The 23,180-nt window shown below is 35.8% G+C and overlaps 1 protein-coding gene and 1 pseudogene across 7 annotated transcripts in view; one reads left to right on the forward strand and one right to left on the reverse strand.

The window, feature by feature from the left end:
* CDC42BPA (CDC42 binding protein kinase alpha) overlaps positions 1 to 23,180 on the forward strand; it is a 320,607-nt gene that overhangs the window by 229,838 nt on the left and 67,589 nt on the right. For all 7 annotated transcript variants that reach the window (XM_068541725.1, XM_068541720.1, XM_068541719.1 and 4 more), the window contains 2 exons: positions 2,888 to 2,993; positions 13,033 to 13,157. In XM_068541725.1, the coding sequence (XP_068397826.1) occupies positions 2,888 to 2,993; positions 13,033 to 13,157 (231 nt within the window). The remainder of the gene's footprint in view (positions 1 to 2,887; positions 2,994 to 13,032; positions 13,158 to 23,180) is intronic.
* Positions 1,277 to 2,879, reverse strand: LOC137761805 (sialomucin core protein 24 pseudogene; annotated as a pseudogene).

Raw genomic sequence — 23,180 nt, forward strand, 5'->3', positions numbered from 1 at the left:
GAAAGTGGAGAATGAAGTGTGACGTAGAGTTTAGGGGAGAGTTTGTTTATTTTGTTTCAGTATGAGAGAGACTTAAGTTTTGTTTAATGCTAATAGGAAAAAACAAAAATGGTTGTATATAGAAATTTTACTCAATTTATTCATATACTTATTTTTCTGAAAGGATGCTTCTTTGTAATTTTTTGTATTTTTTTCATTGTTGTTTGTTGTTTGGAGTTGCTTCTGAATCAAGAAAGATTCCTAAACATAACTAAATTTCACATTTTGATTATAGATAAGAAGGAAAGGGACACATTTGTTTGGACACAGGATGGTTATTTTCCTAGAAGTTATCATTTAAATTATAATTTATATTCAATAATTTAGTGAGAAAGGGATTTTTAAGATTATATTTTTAAAATCAGCCATTACTTATGTCGTTTATTGACTTGGAAGCAATCATAAAATTACCCAGAACTGCTTCACATTGAAATTCATTTGCTGCTAACTAACATCCTCCATCAAACTGCTGTAGAGATAAGCCTCTTTATTTGCACTTCAACTCAGTATTCAGAAACTGATTCCCCTTTCTCCCTTAGGAGGTTTTTGTTGTTGTTTCTTTTTTTTTTTTTTTTTTTGTCTTTTTGTCTTTTAAGGCACTGTTTTTTATTTTCTCAATGATATAAGGTGCTTTACAAGTATGAACAATAACCTGCTACACTTTAATGTTTTGTATCCTTTCCATTGATTTCTTTAAATCTGGAATGTAATTCCCTGTGTGGCATCTGTTTTTTAATGTAGAAAAAATAACTTATCAAGCACTAAATTCTACTCTAAGGATACTAAATTTATAAATTTATTCCACTTTTGAAATGATAGCCCAAAATCCACCTGATTGATGCTCATTTGGCACGTTCTTCTCAATTCTGGTCGCTAAACTACATCCTGAGTTAGGATGAAAATAATGCAGCTTTCAGGCTTTGAAATGACTACATTGATATTGCCAAAAGGGTCATGAGGTTGTCTGCGCAGGACAATGTTTTCCATCACTTACAGAGTTACATTTGGCACGTCAAGAAGAGAGGACATAATCCCACAGCTGCAGACATTTAAAATAAAAGAAGACAGCCACCAGGATTCGTGCAGAATAGTTTAAATATTCCCGTTGAGCAAAATGATTTAACTGATTTTTCTTCAAGGGCAATGCTCCTATATGCATCCTCTGAAAAATTAAAGATCCTAGAATAGCGTCTTCCATGTGGGACATCTTGAAAGATAATATTTTGGTTTCAGTGAGTTACACAGCAGGTCTTGTTAATTTAGCGAGTCTGTTCACAGTGTGGTGGTTTCATTCTTTAGATTTGCAGTTTATAGAGAAAGAAAATTACAGCCTGCACACCCAAGACAAGGACAATTCCTCCAATGAAACTGGCTGCATCAAAGGTAGACTTCCGCGCAGGTTGTGAAGTCGGAGTTAAAGTGGTATCAGTTGTACCTGATGTAGTAGCTGTGGTGGAAGCTGTAGAAGAGGAAGGCAGAGTTGTGGTTTTAGCTGTAGAATTGGTTGGCAATGGCGTGGCAGTGGACGCAGGACAGAATTCTGTGCTGTTCACCACCTTGCAATCACGAACTGTTGAATTATCTGAACAGTAGCCTTTACCTTTGCATTTTATCCAAAAGCAGGTAGTGTTAGCAGCATTAGCATCAAAACAGGAAACCCCGTTGTTGCGGCTTTCACAGATTTCTGGTGCGGGAGTGGTGCCCGGCGGAGCGGCGGCGGCACCGGGGCTGTCCTGGTGGTAGTCGGTAAAGCCGAGGGTGTAGTCACGTTCGGGGCCAGCGTGGTGTTCTGAGCCGCGCTCGTCACGCAGAACGCAGCCAGGCAGCTGGTGGCCAAGAGCAGCGGGCAGGGCAGCGCCAGTATCGCGGCCTCTGCGCTGGCCTTTCGAGCGCGTCCGTCCCTCTGTCCCCTGCGGCGCCGCCTCCCAGACTCCTCCCTTTGGAGGTTTTTAAAAAGTTCGTTAGAGGGCTTCCCTGGTGGCGCAGTGGTTGAGAATCTGCCTGCTAATGCAGGGGACACGGGTTCGCGCCCTGGTCTGGGAAGATCCCACATGCCGTGGAGCAACTAGACCCGTGAGCCACAACTACTGAGCCTGTGAATCTGGAGCCTGTGCTCCGCAACAAGAGAGGCCACGATAGTGAGAGGCCCGTGCACCGCGATGAAGAGTGGTCCCCGCTTGCTGCAACTAGAGAAAGCCCTAGCACAGAAACGAAGACCCAACATAGCAATCAAGCAATCAATCAATCAATAAAAAAAAAAAAAAAAAAAAAAAGTTCGTTAGAACTGTGTTTACCTCTAAGGGTGAATCAGTTCTGTCCGTTAGAACTATCGTTTTAAATAAGTTTTATAATATTGTATGTATGTATGTATGTGTAGATAGGTAGGTACGTAGAGAAGAAGGGAAGAAGGAAGGCAGGAGTAATGGAAGGATGGGCTGAGTGTGTTGAGAGAACTGTTGGAAATGTAAGTTGAATTTTCTATGCAATCTAGAGCTGAGTGTAAGCAATTGTATTGCGGTCCCTATACCCTCCTTTTTCCCTAGCTTCCTCATTTTCCCATGCTTTCTAGCATATATACAACTGAATAAGGTGAGCATAATCAGGATGTCTTCCTCAGATTTTTAAATGAAGAACAAAATAGATATTATTAAGCAGACAAATCTATTTATTAATTAAAAGGAAATGATTGTGACTTCCTAATTTTAAGGGAAATGTTTGGGATTTGGAGCAATTGAGATATAAGTGGCTTTTCAGAATAAGGCATATGATACAATAGCCAATCTGGGATACCATTATTTTACCTTTAATTCAATTCCTTTCTTTGCTTTTATATTTTGCATTGTATTAGTCAAAGTGAAAGGGAAGAATTTGAAAATGAGTTCAAACAACAGTATGAACGAGAAAAAGTGTTATTAATGGAAGAAAATAAAAAACTGACAAGTGAGCTTGATAAGGTGAGTGATTTAATCTCATTGATATTCATTGATACATGCTAGATGTTCAGCACTATGATAGAAATTATAGATATAATTTTATATTTGGTGTACATTTTTTTATTTAATATTCCTCCTAAATGCAAGGATTGCTTCTGTGTACAGGCAATTTTTCATTTTACCAATCTGTACAGGAGTCTTCTTGGAGAGAGGACTTGGCTTACCTCGTCTTATTCTTTGTCCCATTTATTTTTTGAGCCCCTGTTCTTTATTTCACTTTCCATCTCTCTTTTACTATTAATCACTTACTTTGTCATGGCTAAGTTAAGGCCTGTCTTTGGCAAGAACAGGAACAATTAAGCCAAACTAGAGAAATTTTGACAGTTCTGATGTCATATTCATGATGGAGAGATGATAATAGCTAGAAGTAATACCATTGGTAGTTAAGAAGCCAAAGAAACCAACTCTGCCTATAAACTCTACAGCTTGAATAAAGAGCTGAACCATAGGTTAAACCTAGATTAAAACAGCTAGATTTATGAACAAAATTTTAAATACTTAAAGGAATCTTTTTCCATTTAGTATCTCAGATTTCTTGAACTGACATCATTCTGCATTTCTTGTCCCAGTTGTTAACAGCTGTAAAAATCCTAATATTAATCAGCAGTTTTAATAGTTTTACTTACTTTTAAGTAATGAGGTTTGGATAATTGTGCTTTGTAATGAGTTCAAGGATTTTCCTGCAGTAAAAGTATTATGTTCAATTAATAGTCATTTCAATAACACATTGAAAGACAATGGCTAAATAGTCATAAAAGAGAGACTTTTCATTCATTCTATCTCAATTTTCCATTGTGTTCTATATTCCTTTTTATTTCTGTCACTATTTTCCCAATGATTATTCAGTTTTCTAAGCATTTAAAAATGACTTTGCTTGTTTGGTTGCAAACTACTTGAGAAAGAGCTCTGTTAGTTTATTTTGTAATTACAAAGCGGATGCACACAAACACCGTGGAAAATGGCCAAATAGTAAGTAGTATAAATTATTTTTTAAACTATGAATACTGTATGAACATTATTGTATAACTCTTAGTTATTTCCACTAAAATAAAACTAACAGTATTTAAACTTTATCCAAATAGGTCACATAATTGTTATTTAATGGGCTTAAACAATATGACTACAAAATTAAACATCATTTCTGTCTACCAGACAGAATTTTAAGATTCTGTTAAGAGTTACCTTGAGGTAAGAAATATAATTAAACTCTAGAAGGCCACTTCATGTAGAGTTTATAAGCAAATTACCTAGTAAAAGTTGGTATTATAGTTTAAGAAAAATTGAATTGTGATATAATCAAATCGAATGTAGATCAAATCTTGTATTCACCCCTTGGTTTCATTTCATTATTAACCATAAAGTTCTGGCAAGTTTACCAGAAATACATCTTTAGAAATAATTTTTAAACAATACTCTTTTGATTTTGATGAGATCTGAAGGATAAAAATAAAAGCCTATCTCCTAATTTTATAAAAAATAGAATATTACCTTGTCTTGCTAAATTGAAAGATGTGGTAAAGGATGTGAACAGAACTTTGAGAGCAAATCATATGGTTGGCAAGTATTCAGTGACAAATGATAACAAGGAAATGTTTATTTCTGGAGAAATAGGGGAGGGTCTGGATCTTCTTCTATTTGAACCTCTTCTCTATTTTTGCTCCTTTTATTCAGCTTTACTTCTCTGTCAGTCCACCTAACTGCACATCTTCACTGTTTCTTTCCATTTACTCATTTTTTGGTTTGGTTGAATTGGGTATTTTCCCCAAGAGGGATAACCAAAGAATACCTTTGCCATTGCTACAACAACTGTTCCTTTGGGAACCTGCTTGAAGAGAACAGAATTCCTTCTCAACAGAACTTCAGATATAGAAACCAAAAAGCAATTAGTATGTTCATTTTGAAACTTATATAACTAATAGATTCTCATAGTCAGATTTTTTAACTTCAAAAATTAAAATTAAAAAGGAAGTAGAAAAAAGTTTGTTGATATTTTCAGAAGTCTGTATTCAAAGTTTCTATTAAAGGTAACTTATTGCAAGTAAAATTAGCCATATATGCCAAGGAGTGGAAGTAAATGGTTTCCAGTAAGAAAATATTATCATTTGTGTCTTGTTTTTAAATAATTATTTTACATAAAAGCAAAATTACACAAAATATGGAAAATATTCAACATAAAAGTTACCTATGATTTCGTCAACACGAAACAACTATTTTACGTTTATATGTTCCTTTTCAGGTTTGGTTGTATATGTATTATTACATAATTTCAGTCATATATACATTATATTTTCTAATCTGCTGTTTCATTTAAAACATGAGCATTTTTCCATATTCCTATGTAGTCTTATAATTATCATAAGCCAGATATGTCAATTTACAAATAGTAAAACATTCTCATTCCCAAACATGCAAAATGAAGTAATACTTAGGTAGAATTTACTTTGTGCAGGCCCTCTCCTGAGTTACTTTATATAAACCATATAATTCTCACAATAACTCTGTGAGGTATACCCTATTGTTCCTACCATTTTACAGATAAGGAAATTGAGGCAAAGGGAGATTAAGCTACTCTCGTAATCTCAAAACTAGGGAGTGGCAGGATGGGATTGGAACACAGGTAGTCTGGCTCCGGAGCCCTGTGCTTTTATTCAGTAAGAATGAAAAGATTAACTTTTCCTGACAAATACTAAACACATCTATTTAAGACTCCTTTTAACCACTGTAACATGACAGTGCAAAAATCTGTATTTCCTCCTCTTCTTGCAAATCTCTAGCTGAAACCCCAATCACAGATTAATTGGAAGTCAAAAGCAATGGTGATCAGAAAAGGATGTGTTGTAGGAATTAGTGAAGACACTGCATCTGCAAAAAACATTCTCCAAAATAGCTTGTAGACTTCTGGCTATGCTAACATGAAGAGATTGATGAATCCGCTCAAGACAAAAAAAGTTTCAAAGTGGACACAGTTGTTGAAAACAGTCATTTCAGAGCTCCCAGAGTTAACCAAAGGAAGACAACTACAAAACATTACTGAGATAAATTAAGGAATATCTAAACAAATGGAGAGATATACTGCATATTGTTAGGACTGCAGTTCTCTCCTAATAGATCTATGGATTTGGGGAAATCACTATCAAAATTTTGGTAGGCTTTTTTGTTAGAATTGGCAAGCCTATCCTTAAATTTATATGGGAATACAGACGATCTACAATAGCAAAAATATTTGGCGGGGGTGGGGAGGCAAGGGATACAAAAGTTGGAGGATTTACACTACAGAATTTTGAAACTTACTGTAAATCTTTAGTAATCAAAAGATGGTAACATTGGCATAATGGAACAGAGTAGAGAGTCCAAAAATAAGACATCATATTTATGGTTGATTGATTTTCAGCAAAAGTGCCAAGGCAATTCAGTGGGAAAAAGACAATCTTTTCAACAAATGGTGCTGGAATAATTGGATATCTATGTGTAAAAAATTAACTTAGATCCTTACCTCATAGCATATACAATTAATTCAAAGTGGATCATAAACTGAAATATAAGAGGTAAGCATAGGAGAAAATCTTTGTGATTTGGGGTTAGTCAAAGATTTTGTAGATATGACACAGAGCACAACCCTTGATAGAAAAATAATTATAAATTGGACCTCATCAAAATTTAAAGACGACATTAAGAAAATGAAAAGACATACATAGATGAAGAGAAAAGGTTTTCAAATAATTTGTCTGATAAAAGACTTATATTTGGAATGTATAAAGAACTCTTAAAACTCAGTAATAAGAAATAATACAAACAACCCAATGGAAAAAAACGGGGGAAAAATTGAATAGACATTTCATGAAAGAAGATATATGAATAACAAATAAGCACGTGAAAAGATGTTCACTATCATTAGTCATTAGGAACAATGCAAGTTAAACCATAGTAACATACTGTTGTACAGGCTCAAGAGTTAATTAATCAATCAGTGACCATACCAGCTGTTGGCAAGGATATGGAGGAACTGAAACTCCTACACTGCTTGTAGAAGTGCAAGATGGTATAACTACTTCAGAAAACAGTTTTGAAATTTCTCAAAAAATTAAGCATACATTTACCCTATAACTTGGAAATTCAGAAGAATTAAAAACATAGTCCCTTTAGAAACTTGTATATGAATGTTCATAGCATCATTATTCATAATAGCAAATAACTGGAAACAATACAAATGTTCATCAAGTAGTGAACAGATAAATAAAGTGTACTAATATCCATGTAATAGAATACTACCCAGCTATAAAAAGGAGTTAGTTCCTGATGTGTGCAACACTGTGGTTGAACCTCAATAATACGATAAGTGAAAAAAGCCTGATACAAAAAACTATATATTGTATGATTTAATTGATATTATGTTTCTAGAAAAGACAAAACTATAGACACAGAAAATAGATCAGTGATGCCTAGAACTCATGGTGGAAGCCAGGATTGACTGCAAACCAGCTTGAGGGAAATTTCTCAGGTATTGGAAGTGTTCCCAAACCAGATAGTAGTGATTATTGCACAAATGTTTAAATTTACTAAAAATCATCAAACCATAAGTGTTATAATGAGTGAATTTTATAGTATGTAAATTATACCTTAATAAACCTATAAAAAGAAAATAGCTGGTAAAATACATTTTTAGAGGTAAATAGCACACCCTGGAGTACAAAACGTAAATTCCTTATTCTCAATAGGCAGCTAGCGATGTGCATTGGTAGTGACAGGTTCTCTGACCCTTTTTCTTTCTAAGAAGACCATGAGGTTGAGGATAGGATTAAGTGTTGAGGATAGGATTAAATGGGGAATGCATAAAGTAATTTGTCTTTTGGCAGAGGAGAAGAAATGAAACTTTGCATTGTGACTTTTGCAAAAACTGCCTATCTCCCATGGAAGTACAGGTTAAAAACACACACCAGAAAAACCCTGGGTCATTAGGAGAATTCCAGATGAACTTAGATTAGGGAGTTGGCAAAACTTGTACATTTCTTCTAGTTTGTCCAATTTATTGGCAGAGAAAATTACAGGCCAATATCTTTGATAAATATAGATGCAAAAATCCTCAACAAAATATTAGGAAACCGAATCCAACAACCATAAAAAGGATCATACACCATGATCAAGCTGGATTCATCCCAGGGTTACATGGATGGTTCAACATATGCAAATCAGTCAGTGTGATAAACCACATCAACATAAGAAAAGACAAAAACTACATGATCATCTCAATAGATGCAGAAAAAGCATTTGATAAAACTCAACATCCATTCATGATAAAAACTCTTTCCAAAGTGGGTATAGAGGGAACAAATCTCAGCATATAAAAGCTATTTATGGCAAACCCATAGCCAACATAATACTCAAAGGTGAAAAGCTGAAAGCCTTTCTGCTAAAATCTGGAACAAGACAAGGATGCCCACTCTTACCACTTCTGTTCAACATAGTATTAGAAATCCTAGCCACAGCAGTCAGACAAGAAAAGGAAATAAAAGGTATCCAAATTGGAAGGGAAGAGGTAAAGTTGTCATTGTATGCAGATGACATGATACCATATATAAGAAACCCTAAAGACTCCACACAGAAACTACTAGAACTGGTAAACGAATTCAGCAAGGTAGCAGGATACAAGATTAACATACAGAAATCAGTTGCATTTCTTTACACTAACAATGAAATCTCAGAAAGGGAAAGTGAAAAGACAATCCCTTTTAAAATCGCATCAATAAAAAATCAAACAAACACACTTAGGAATAAACCTGACCAAGGAGGTGAGAGACTTATACGCCAAGAACTATAAAACATTGATAAAGGAAATTGAAAATGATTCAAAGAAATGGAAAGATATCCCATGCTCTTGGATTGGAAGAATTAATATTGTCAAAATGGCCATACTACCCAAAACAGTCTACAGATTTAATGTGATCTCTGTCAAATTACCCATGTCATTTTTTACAGAACTAGAACAAATATTCCTAAAATTTATATGGAACCACAACAAAAAACAAAAAACAGAATTGCCAAAGCAATCCTGAGGAAAAAGAACAAAGCTGGAGACATAATCCTCTCAGACTTCAGACAATACTACAAAGCTACAGTAATCAAAACAGCTTGGTATTGGCTGACAAAAACAGACATATGGATCAGTGGAACAGAATAGAGAGCCCAGAAATAAACCCACACACCTATGGTCAATTAATCTTCGACAAGGGAGGCAAGAATATACAATGGAGAAAAGACAGTCTCTTCAGCAAGTAGTGTTGGGAGAGCTGGACAGCTGCATATAAAACAATGAAGTTAAAACACTCCCTCACACCATACACAAAAATAGACTCAGAATGGCTTGAAGACTTAAATATTAAGACATGATACCATAAATCTCCTAGAAGAGAACATAGGCAAAACATTCTCTGATGTAAATCATAGCAATAGTTTCTTATGTCAGACCCAGGAAGAGCCACTGTTTCAGTAAGAGACCAAGGACAGAATCCAATGTCCCAGCTTGAAAGCAAGTCAGGCAGGAGGAGTTCCCTCTTACTAAGGTCAGCCTTTTTTTCTATTCAGGCGTTCAACTGATTGAATGGGAACCATCCACATTAGGAAGGTAATCTGCTTTATTTAGTCAATCAATTCAAATGTTAATCTCACCCAGAGACACCTTCAAAGACACAACCAGAATGTTTGACCAAATGTCTAGGCACCCTGTGACCCCATCAAGTTGACTCATAAATTTAACCATCACATGGCCCCTCATCTTCACAAACCTATAAATAATTCTTGTAGGAAAAATTCGTCTCCTTCAAGCTGAGTAATCAAAAAGAAAACTAACACAATATCTCTACAAATATATCAGAAAGGAAGACAGGAATAGTAATAACTAATAGCAGATTGAGACCATTTATCAGAAAAATGTAGCCATGAAATAAAAATTGTATGCAAATATTTTATCACGAACTTTTAAAAACTAAATAAACAAGAATTTTTGCTTCTGTGACAGATTAGGTTACATCATACCTACCACCTCACCAAGAAGAGCTATAAAGCTGGACTTTAAAAAAAATGTTTTTAACACTGTAGCAATACTGCCTGGAAGTATTCATCTGCAGGAAGGCACTGGAGAGATAAGAAGGCAGCCGAGACTTTACTGACCCAAATCCTTTAGAAAGGAGTAGTACAGAGAGATGAGCCCAGCATTCAGTGCCAGTTTTCCTCTTGAGGCATTTGCTGATATGAAAGCTGTAGCAGAGAATCCAGGAAGTTGAGCGCAATATTCCACAGTATCACAAGTTTAGAGAGAAAAACTGAATATCAATGCCCACCAAGGTGCAGGATCCTTGGTAATCAATTCAAGCTTTCAATTGAACTCATCGAAAAGGCTACATTTTAGAAATAAGGGTGAACCAGAGAGAGATGAGCCTTCTCAGTGACTGAAACCCAGCCTCTAAGTAATTGAATCCCTGATCTGTCGAATTGCCTACCAGAAGTAAAAGTAAACAGTCTCTGGAGGAAGATATTATATAGAGCCTCAAATTATCTCTAAAATTTTCATACACTATATGTGGCATGCAGTAAGAAATTACAGTGCATACCAAGAGATACAACCAAAGAAAACCAAGACATAAAAGTATAACAGCAAAAACAAAGTAAGAAAATAATAAATGAGAAGAAAACCAGGCAGTCAGTATAAACAGACCCACACAATTCTGAGTATTGGAATTTTCTTAATTGAACTTTAAAATAACTGTATGATATATTCAAGAAAATAAACATGATGAAGAATTTCAGCAGACAACTGGAATCTATACAAAACAGTCAAAGAAATCTTTAGAAGTGAAAAATAAAATAAATGAAAAATCCAACAGAAAATTTTAACAGTAGATTGGAAAGAACCAAAGAAAGGAAGGGGTAAATAAAAAACTTTCCATACTGAAGTCTGGATATAGATCTAAAAGGACAGAAATACAGGGACTTCCCTGGTGGTCCAGTGGTAGAGAATCTGCCTGACAATGCAGGGGATGCTGGTTCGATCCCTGGTCAGGGAACTAAGATCCCATGTGCCATGGGGCAACTAAGCCTGCATGCCACAACTACTGAGCTTGCATACCTCAACTAGAGCCCATGTGCCGCAAACTACAGAGCCCATGTGCTCTGGAACCCACGCACCACAACTACACAGCCCGTGTGCCCTGGAGCCTGCGTGCCACAACTAGAGAAGACAAAGCCCTCACGCCACAACTAGAGAGCCTGTGCACCACAACAGAGATCCCGCGTACCGCGACTAAGGCCAGACACAACCAAAGATAAATTAAATAAATAAATAAATAATAAATTTTAAAAGATATATTAAGAAAAAAGGACAGAAGTACATAAAAAGAGGATGTGAGACATAGGGGACATGATGAAAAGATCTGACATACAAATGTTTGCTTTCCCAGAAGGAGAGGAGAAAGACTGTGGTAGAAGCAATATTTGCAGAGTTAATGGCCCATAATTTTCCAAAACCTATGAGAAATATTTAGCCACAAATTCAAGATGTGCCACAAACCCTAAAGGTGATAAATAGAAATTCAATCCCTTAGGCACATTATAGAAAAATTGCTAAAAACCAACAACAAAAGAAAATCCTAGAAGCAGCCAGAGAAGAAAGACACATTGTATTCAAAGGAGCAAAAGCTAAACTTAAAGCTGTCTTTCCAACAGAAAAAATGGAACCCAGAATAAAAAGGAATGACATCTTTTAAAGTGCTGAAGGAAAATAACTGCCAATCTAAAAAATTATATACAGCAAAAAGTGTCTTTCAAAAATGAAGGCAAAAATTCAGACTGTAGAGAACTCTGCAGGACAAACAACATACTTTCTTCAACAAATAAATTACAAGAAAAATTAAAGTGTTGGAGGGGAACTGCTATGTACTAGATGTTTGTGTCCCTCCAAAGTTCAGATGTTGACACCTAGTACTATTTGGAGGTATAGCCTTTGGGAGATGATTAGGTCATGAAGGTAGAGCCTTCATGAATAGGATTAGTGCTCTTGTAAAAGAGACCCCACAGAGCTCCCTCCTCCCACGACCATCTATAAACCAGGAAGTGGGCCCTTGCCAGACACTGAATCTGCTGGTGCCTTGATCTTGGACTTCCCAGCGTCCAGAACTGTCAGAAATAAATGTTTCTTGTTTAAGCCACTCAGACTGTGATATTCTACTACAGCAGCCCAAATGGAGTAATCTGGAGCCTATAAGTAAAAAAGACTTAACAGATAGAGCAACCATTAAGTTATGTTTATTTGTTGGTATGATTCAATTTAACAGACTGTTAAGTCTTTTGATGTTTTGAGACAACTGGAAATTTGAACAATTACTAGCTATGTGATAAAGTAAGGAAACTTGTTAAATTTGTTTAAATATGATAATGATATTGTGGTTATATGTAAAAAGAGAGCCTTATTTTCTAGAGATATACACAGAAATAGATATGGATAAAATTATATGATGTCTGGTATTTGCTGCAGAATAATACCGGAGGAAAGGGTAAGAAGACAGGAGTACAAATGAAATAAGATTGACATTGAGGTGATAATTGTTGAAGTTAGTGATGATGGGCTCATGGGAATTCACTTATACTCTTCTGTTCATTTTTGTATATGCTTGAAATTATAAGTTTTTTTAAAAAGAGGATGACATAGAGATATTTTCAGACAAAAAAATGAGAGATGTTGTTACCAACAGAACTGGGGAGTTCTTCAGGCAAATGGAGAATGTTCACAGATGGAACCAATTCAACATGGGGAGCATGGGAAAAGCAAAGGCAGAAGGAGAATTCAGAGTACTTGATGTTTCCAAATTCAGTGACCAGAGGGTGCATAATAATAGGAAATCAGAAAGACAAGCATTTTTGAGTTATCAGATTTAACAAGAGGCATCTGAGCACCTTGAATTCCTGTTCCTAAAAGTCACACGTCTTTAAGTACCTTAAAACTGCCTTTCAGCTTACCACTTTGTATGAGAACTTAAGTACATGCAACCAGCAGTTAGAAGAAGAGGTAAAAGATCTAGCAGACAAGAAGGAATCAGTTGCACACTGGGAAGCTCAAATCACAGAAATAATTCAGTGGTGAGTACTCTCTTAAATCTGTTTTTGTGGGTAATTTTTGGCCATATAGTCAAGTTGGTATGAATTCCAGGAGGAATATTTATTACTGGTCTGTGCTTCTTCTATGTTGTCTGTTATTTTCTTCTTTTCTCTAACTCCATCAAATATTCCATATCAGCTTTTACACAGTTTCATTGGAAGCTGATATTTCTTTGTAAGAAAAGAAAATGTTATTGTCTCCTAAGGCAGTTGGTCCTTAAAGAACTGAAGAAACTCATTCACTAGCTATGGATGTTCCTTTCTAAGATCAAAATTGCTGTATTTGTGATTACTTTAAGAAACAGAAATCCTGGAGAATATTTTACAAGCTGAAGATGTGCTTTCACCTTTTTCATAATTATAACAGACTAATTCACACACGGCATTTTTAAAACATTAAATGGTTACAGTTTAGTTTTATCAACTGTTCTTTAAGCCCCTAGGATTTAATTTGGGATAATTGCCTTAGTAACTTTCATATTAATTAACTCAAATGATTGTTCTGGTATTTGTAAAAATTTGTATATTTTTATAATACTTGAAGAAAGTAGAATCCAACAGGGACTTTATTTTCTAATGCAAATAGCCTAACTTTTTATATTTACTTTTTTAACTTTCTGACTCTTTTTTAGCACGTTATTGATGTTTTATTTTATAAACAACTACTGGTTTCTTCAAATATCTATAGACCAATAATTTGGTGAGAATGTTAGTTTATCATGCTCTTATTTTTGTTCTCTAAGCATTTTTTCCTACTTATACCAGCTTGATACCCTCCTTCTTAAATAAAATCATAAGTGAATAAACACTGCCTTTTTAAGTAATCTTACCCAAATGACTCAAGTATTTTGATATTGACTTAACTATAGAGCTCTTATGTTAACTCAGCTTTAGCTTATGAATGTGACTGTTGAGTGCATATCTGAAGGAAAATGCCCAAATTGTGGAAATATGGTTGTGTTCCAAATAGTACAGTTGATGGTTCATTAATATTTAATTGAGATCCTTGTCATAAACTCTACATTTCCGAAGCAAAATCATTTTAATCTTTAGCCGTGCTTATAATATCAAACATTATGACTTTTCATTTGTAACTCCATTATTATGTAATCAAATTTGTAATAAGATGTTAAAGAAAATGACTTTACAGAAGACAAAACTGATTTAGCCAAAGCCTGAGATCCTAGACCACTGATCTTTTCAAGTGATTGCATGATGGGTTCAGATGGAATGGGAAGTGGTTCTAGTAAAGAAGCTTTAAATATGGACTATCTGGAAAGGCTTAGTAGAAAGGATGAAGATGAAAATTTTTGTGTGATACTACAAAGCACTCTTTTTACACATTTCACATTCAAGTGAAATATGCAGAAGAAATCAGGAATACAATGAATTCACTTTGCATTAAAGCTATTATTTAGAAATGGACTAATATATTAGATAATGAATTATTAAATAACTAATAGGCTAAAAGTAAAAGATATACTCACTGTTCTCAGAGTTCTCACCTATTTGAAAGTTATATCTCTGAGATATTCTGTGCAAGCTTATAAAGGTCAGAAGTCTCAGGCTATTCCTGGTTTTTCAATCTGGTATATTAAAAAATGAAGTAATGCCAAAACAAGGTTTTGGAAGCTTGTGATATGCAGTGTTTTAAATGTTTCCATTGGCCAAATTAACAGTTTTAAAATAAAACAAACACTGCTGTATATAAGACTTCATTTGAATGCATTTCTAATGGCCTTGTTACTCTGCTCCCTCTGCCTTTTCCTGTGAAATACCTCTTTCATGTGAAAGAAAACCTTTTAGGTCAAGGAGACCTTGTTGCTCACACTGTATTGGAACAGGGACCTTTCTTCTCACCATTGACTCATCAGAAGACTTCACTCTTTCTCTTTGAAATGGTACTACAAAAAGAGGTTGAAGTAATAGGCTGGTCCATAAGATTCATTTTTTAGATGTATCTCCTCACATATAATGCATTCTTCTGGTATAATAGGAGATAGAAAGGTCTGTAAAATAGAGTACTTTGCCTTCAAGTACTAGCTTATAGTGTAACATTTAAAAGTTTAAAAACTAATGTGATCAGAGCTGGATATAAGTAACAAGACTTAAATGTAAATTGTCTTATGTATTGTACAAATACTGATTTTTCTATATGAGTATAGAGGAGAATTACTTCAGACTGGGTGCTAGAGAAAGTTGGGGGTAATCGGTGGAACTATAATGCATTTTCTGAAAACACTGAGTTCAATAAAGGGTGCTACTATTCCTATAAAAGAATAGTAGGAAATAAGACCAATAAAGTTATTACAGCACAATTAACATGAATACTGGGTAAGAATCAGAACTTCATTTATTTATAAGAAGAAGAAGGCTTTTCTGCAAAGGATTATGGAATTGATTGAGGTGATTGAGGTGATGTATTAGGAAGGTAACTCTTCATAGTGGTGTTCAGCATGAAATAGAAGGAAATTTGGGGGAAGCTGAACAAATGGAGAAGACATTATGGAAGAAGGATCTATAGGACTTAATTAATTATAAATGAAGGGCAAGAGATGAGGAGGAATTAGTATTTCTGAAACTCTGTGTTGGAGAGATGAAGAAAATGGTGATATCATTGAAGTAAGAAAAGTCAGGAGAAGGAACCAGCTTTAGGGAGGATGATATAATCAATTTTAGTTGTTCTTTTGTTTGTTGGTGAGTCTGAGATCATTCTGAGATATCTGAGTGGAGATCTCCAATATGCTTTAGAAAAGATGACTTAAAGGTTAGGATTAGAAATATAAATTTGGGAATTTAATTTCTAGTAAGTAAGGCCATTGAAGTTGTTGGGTTTTATAATAGAAAGAAGGATAATGGTGAGGGTGATAATAGTAGAAGATAGAGGAAACAGCTGTGTAAGACAACCAGGAAAATGTTTTAATAATCAGGAAAGGGTTTCAATAGTGAAACTTTTATTTTCCTTTGTTTAAATTCATTCACATTATTTGAAACACTCCTCATTCATTAATTTTCATTCCTGTGTAGTAATAGTTTACAGTGATTAAAAAATAGTATGTTGTAGGCATTAGGCTGAAAATTCACATGTTTTCTCATTTAGTTATCACAACAGTCCTATGAGGTAGGTATTATTATTATTATTCCCATCTTATAACTGAGATAACAGAGAGTTAGAGGGGGTAAATGACTTATCCAAAGACTCACAACTGCTAAACAGTGAGCTAGGATTTGAACCTAGTTCTATATGACTCAAGAATCAAGTTCTTAATCACTCTACTGTATGTGTCCTGACTCCCAAACTTTTTTTTTAATTTTCATTTTATGTTGGAGTATAGTTGATTAACAATGTTGTGTTAGTCTCAAGTGTACAGCAAAGTGATTCAGTTATACATATATGTGTATCTATTCTTTTTCAAATTCTTTTCCCATTTAGGTTATTACAGAATATTGAGCAGAGTTCCCTGTGCTATACAGTAGGTCCTTGTTGGTTATCTATTTTAATTATAGCAGTGTCCCAAACTCCCAATCTATCCCTCCCCCTACCCTTCTCCCATGGTAACCATAAGTTCGCTAAGTCTGTGCTGACTTCCACACTTTTTAAGGACCATGTCTTATATGTCTTCTTCAATCTTTCTAATATGCATACATAATAATCATTATTTAGTAAGTATTTCTTGATTATTTTGACTTAGCCAAAGAGAAGATGAGAGACTTGCCTCTAAAACTGTTTTTTTTTTAAAACGTCTTTATTGGAGTATAATTGCTTTACAATGGTGTGTTAGTTTCTGCTTTATAACAAAGTGAATCAGTTATACATTTACATATGTCCCCATATCTCTTCCCTCTTGCGTCTCCCTCCCTCCCACCCTCCCTATCCAACCCCTCTAGGTGGACACAAAGCACCGAGCTGATCTCCCTGTGCTATGTGGCTGCTTCCCACTAGCCATCTATTTAACGTTTAGTAGTGTATATATGTCCATGCCACTCTCTAACTTTGTCCCAGCTTACCCTTCCCCCTCCCCGTATCCTCAACTCCATTCTCTAGTAGGTCTGTGTCTTTATTCCCATCTTGCCCCTAGGTTCTTCATGACCTTTTATTTTTTTTTTTTACATTCAATATATATGTGTTAGCATATGGTATTTGTTTTTCTCTGTCTGACTTACTTCACTCCATATGACAGACTCTAGGTCCATCCACCTCACTACAAATAACTCAATTTCGTTTCTCTTTATGGCTGAGTAATATTCCATTGTGTATATGTGCCACATCTTCTTTATCCATTCATCTGTTGATGGACACTTGGGTTGCTTCCATGTCCTGACTATTGTAAATAGAGCTGCGATGAACATTTTGGTGCATGACTCTTTTTGAATTATGGTTTTCTCAGGGTATATGCCCAGTAGTGGGATTGCTGGGTCGTATGGTAGTTCTATTTTTAGTTTTATAAGGAACCTCCATACTGTTCTCCATAGTGGCTGTATCAATTTACCTTCCCACCAACAGTGCAAGAGGGTTCCCTTTTCTCCACACCCTCTCCAGCATTTATTGTTTGTAGATTTTTTGATGATGGCCATTCTGACCGGTGTGAGATGATATCGCACTGTAGTTTTGATTTGCATTTCTCTAATGATTAATGATGTTGAGCATTCTTTCATGTGTTTGTTGGCAATCTGTATATCTTCTTTGGAGAAATGTCTATTTAAGTCTTCTGCCCATTTTTGGATTGGGTGGTTTTTTTGATATTGAGCTGCATGAGCTGCTTGTAAATTTTGGAGATTAATCCTTTGTCAGTTGCTTCATTTGCAAATATATTCTCCCACTCTGAGGGTTGTCTTTTTGTCTTGTTTATGGTTTCCTTTGCTGTGCAAAAGCTTTTAAGTTTCATTAGGTCCCATTTGTTTATTTTTGTTTTTATTTCCATTTCTCTAGGAGGTGGGTCCAAAGGATCTTGCTGTGATTTATGGCATAGAGTGTTCTGCCTATGTTTTCCTCTAAGAGTTTGATAGTGTCTGGCCTTACATTTAGGTCTTTAATCCATTTTGAGTGTATTTTTTTGAATGGTGTTAGGGAGTGTTCTAATTTCATTCTTTTACATGTAGCTGTCCAGTTTTCCCAGCACCACTTACTGAAGAGGCTGTCTTTTCTCCACTGTATATTCTTGCCTCCTTTATCAAAGATAAGGTGACCATATGTGTGTGGGTTTATCTCTGGGCTTTCTATCCTGTTCCATTGATCTATATTTCTGTTTTTGTGCCAGTACCACACTGTCTTGATTACTGTAGCTTTGTAGTATAGTCTGCAGTCAGGGAGCCTGATTCCTCCAGCTCCGTTTTTCTTTCTCAAGATTGCTTTGGCTATTCGGGGTCTTCTGTGTTTCCGTACAAATTGTGAAATTTTTTGTTCTAGTTCTGTGAAAAATGCCAGTGGTAGTTTGATAGGGATTGCATTGGATCTGTAGATTGCTTTGGGTAGTATAGTCATTTTCACAATGTTGATTCTTCCAATCCAAGAACATGGTATATCTCTCCATCTATTTGTATCATATTTAATTTCTTTCATCAGTGTCTTATAATTTTCTGCATACAGGTCTTTTGTCTCCTTAGGTAGGTTTATTCCTAGGTATTTTATTCTTTTTGTTGTAATCGTAAATGGGAGTGTTTCCTTAATTTCTCTTTCAGATTTTTCATCATTAGTGTATAGGAATGCAAGAGATTTCTGTGCATTAATTTTGTATCCTGCTACTTTACCAAATTCATTGATTAGCTGTAGTAGTTTTCTGGTAGCATCTTTAGGATTCTCAATGTATAGTATCATGTCATCTGCAAACAGTGACAGCTTTACTACTTTTCCAACTTGGATTCCTTTTATTTCTTTTTCTTCTCTGATTGCTGTGGCTAAAACTTCCAAAATTCTGTTGAATAATAGTGGTGACAGTGGTCAACCTTGTCTTGTTCCTGATCTTAGTGGAAATGGTTTCAGTTTTTCACCATTGAGAACGATGTTGGCTGTGGGTTTGTCATATATGGCCTTTATTATGTTGAGGAAAGTTCCCTCTATGCCTACTTTCTGGAGGGTTTTTATCATAAATGTGTGTTGAATTTTGTCAAAAGCTTTTTCTGCATCTATTGAGATGATCATATGGTTTTTCTCCTTCAGTTTGTTAATATGGTGTAGCACATTGATTGATTTGCTTATATTGAAGAATCCTTGCATTCTTGGGATAAACCCCACTTGATCATGGTGTATGATCCTTTTAATGTGCTGTTGGATTCTGTTTGCTAGTATTTTGTTGAGGATTTTTGCATCTATATTCATCAGTGATATTGGCCTGTAGTTTTCTTTCTTTGTGACATCTTTGTCTGGTTTTGGTATCAGGGTGATGGGGGCCTCGTAGAATGAGTTTGGGAGTGTTCCTCCCTCTGCTATATTTTGGAAGAGTTTGAGAAGGATAGGTGTTAGCTCTTCTCTAAAAGTTTGATAGAATTCTCCTGTGAAGCCGTCTGGTCCTGGGCTTTTGTTTGTTGGAAGGTTTTTAATCACAGTTTCAATTTCAGTGCTTGTGATTAGTCCGTTTATATTTTCTATTTCTTCCTGGTTCAGTCTCCAAAGGTTGTGCATTTCTAAGCATGTGTCCATTTCTTCCAGGTTGTCCATTTTATTGGCATATAGTCACTTGTAGTAATCTCTCATGATCCTTTGTATTTCTGCAGTGTCAGTTGTTACTTCTCCTTTTTCATTTCAAATTCTATTCATTTGAGTCTTCTCCCTTTTTTTCTTGGTGAGTCTGGCTAATGGTTTATCAATTTTGTTTATCTTCTCGAAGAACCAGCTTTTAGTTTTATTGATCTTTGCTATCGTTTCCTTCATTTCTTTTTCATTTATTTCTGATCTGATCTTTATGATTTCTTTCCTTCTGCTAACTTTGGGGGGTTTTTTGTTCTTCTTTCTCTAATTGCTTTAGGTGTAAGGTTAGGATGTTTGCTTGACGTGTTTCTTGTTTCTTAAGGTAGGATTGTATTTCTATAAACTTCCCTCTTAGAACTGCTTTTGCTGCATCCCATAGGTTTTGGGTCATCGAGTTTTCATTGTCATTTGTTTTTAGGTATTTTTTCATTTCCTCTTTGATTTCTTCAGTGATCTCTTGGTTAATAAGTAGTGTATTGTTTAACCTCCATGTGTGTATTTTTTACAGATTTTTTTCTGTAATTGATATCTAGTCTCATAGCATTGTGGTTGGAAAAGATACTTGATACGATTTCAATTTTCTTAAATTTACCAAGGCTTGGTTTGTGACCCAAGATATGATCTATCCTGGAGAATGTTCCATGAGCGCTTGAGAAGAATGTGTATTCTGTTGGTTTTGGATGGAATGTCCTATAAATATCAATTAAGTCCATCTTGTTTAATGTATCATTTAAAGCTTGTGTTTCCTTATTTATTTTCATTTTGGATGATCTGTCCATTGGTGAAAGTGGGGTGTTAAAGTCCCCTACTATGATTGTGTTACTCTCGATTTCCCCTTTTATGGCTGTTAGTAGTTGCATTATGTATTGAGGTGCTGCTATGTTGGGTGCATAAATATTTACAATTGTTATATCTTCTTCTTGGATTGATCCCTTGATCATTATGTAGTGTCCTTCTTTGTCTCTTGTAATAGTCTTTGTTTTAAAATCTATTTTGTCTGATATGAGAATTGCTACTCCAGCTTTCTTTTGATTTCCATTTGCATGGAATATCTTTTTCCATCCCCTCACTTTCAGTCTGTATGTGTCCCTAGGTCTGAAGTGGGTCTCTTGTAGACAGCATATATACGGGTCTTGTTTTTGTATCCATTCAGCCAGTCTATGTCTTTTGGTTGGAGCATTTAATCCATTTACAGTTAAGGTAATTATCCATATGTATGTTCCTATTACCATTTTCTTAATTGTTTTGGGTTTGTTATTGTAGGTCTTTTCCTTCTCTTCTGTTTCCTGCGTAGAGAAGTTCCTTTAGCATTTGCTGGAAAGCTGGTTTGGTGGTGCTGAATTCTCTTAGCTTTTGCTTGTCTGTAAAGCTTGTAATTTCTCTGAATTTCTCTGTCAAATCTGAATGAGATCCTTGCTGCGCAGAGTAATCTTGGTTGTAGGTTTTTCTCCTTCATCACCTTAAATATGTCCTGCCACTCCCTTCTGGCTTGCAGAGTTTCTGCTGAAAGATCAGCTGTTAACATTATGGGGATTCCCTTGTGTGTTATTTGTTGTTTTTCCCTTGCTGCTTTTAATATTTTTTCTGTGTATTTAATTTTTGATAGTTTGATTAATATGTGTCTTGGCGTGTTTCTCCTTGAATTTATCCTGTATGGGAATCTCTCTGCTTCCTGGACTTGATTAACTATTTCCTCTCCCATGTTAGGGACGTTTTCAACTATAATCTTTTCAAATATTTTCTCAGTCCCTTTTTTTTTCTCTTCTTCTTCTGGGACCCCTATAATTCGAATGTTGGTGCATTTAATGTTGTCCCAGAGGTCTCTGAGACTGTCCTCAATTCTGTTCATTCTTTTTTCTTTATTCTGCTCTGCAGTAGTTATTTCCACTATTTTATCTTCCAGGTCACTTACCGTTCTTCTGCCTCAGTTATTCTGCTATTGATCCCTTCTAGAGAATTTTTAATTTCATTTATTGTGTTGTTCATCAGTGTTTTTTTGTTCTTTAGTTCTTCCAGGTCCTTGTTAAACGTTTCTTGTATTTTCTCCATTCTATTTCCAAGATTTTGGATCATCTTTACTATCATTATTCTGAATTCTTTTTCAGGTAGACTGCCTATTTCCTCTTCATTTGTTAGGTCTGGTGGGTTTTTGCCTTGCTCCTTCATCTGCTGTGTGTTTCTCTGTCTTCTCATTTTGCTTAACTTACTGTGTTTGGGGTCTCCTTTTCGCAGGCTGCAGGTTCGTAGTTCCCCTTGTTTTTGGTGTCTGTCCCCAGTGGCTAAGGTTGGTTCTGTGGGTTGTGTAGGCTTCCTGGTGGAGGGGACTAGTGCTTGTGTTCTGGTGGATGAGGCTGGATCTTGTCTTTCTGGTGGGCAGGTCCACGTCTGGTGGTGTGTTTTGGGGTGTCTGTGGCCTTATTATGATTTTAGGCAGCCTCTCTGCTAGTGGATGGGGTTGTGTTTCTGGCTTGCTAGTTGTTTGTCATAGGGTGTCCAGCACTGCAGTTTGCTGGTCGTTGAGTGGAGCTGGGTTTTGGCGTTGAGATGGAGATCTTTGGGAGATTTTCACCGTTTGATATTACATGGAGCAGGGAGGTCTCTTGTGGACCAGTGTCCTGAACTTGGCTCTCCCACCTCAAAGGCACAGCCCTGATGCCTGGCTGGAGCACCAAGAGCCTGTCTTCCACATGGCTCAGAGTAAAAGGGAGAAAAGAAAGAAAGAAAAAGAAGAAGATAAAATAAAATAATTAAAATAAAAAATAAAAATAATTATTAAAAACAATTTTTTAACGTAGTAAAAAAAAGAAAGAAGAGAGCAACCAAACCAAAAAACAAATCCACCAATGATAACAAGTGCTAAACACTATGCTAAAAAAAACACAAAAAACGACAGACAGAACCCTAAGACAAATGGTAAAAGCAAAGCTATACAGACAAAATCACACACAGAAGCATACACATACACATTCACAAAAAGAGAAAAAGGGAAAAAATATATATATATCGTTGGTCCTGAAGTCCACCTCTTCAATTTGGGATGATTCCTTGTCTATTCAGGTATTCCACAGATGCAGGGTACATCAAGTTGATTGTGGAGGTTTAATCCGCTGCTCCTGAGGCTGCTGGGAGAGATTTCCCTTTCTCTTCTTTGTTCGCACAGCTCCTGGTGTTCAGCTTTGGATTGGACCCGCCTCTGCGTGTAGGTCGCCTGCGTGCGTCTGTTCTTCTCTCAGACAGGATGGGGTTAAAGGAGCAGCTGATTCGGTGGCTCTGGCTCACTCAGGCCGGGGGGAGGGAGGGGTATGGATGCAGGGCGAGCC

The sequence above is a fragment of the Eschrichtius robustus genome, chromosome 3, assembly GCF_028021215.1.
Source record: "Eschrichtius robustus isolate mEscRob2 chromosome 3, mEscRob2.pri, whole genome shotgun sequence".
Classification (NCBI taxonomy): Eukaryota; Metazoa; Chordata; class Mammalia; order Artiodactyla; family Eschrichtiidae; genus Eschrichtius; species Eschrichtius robustus.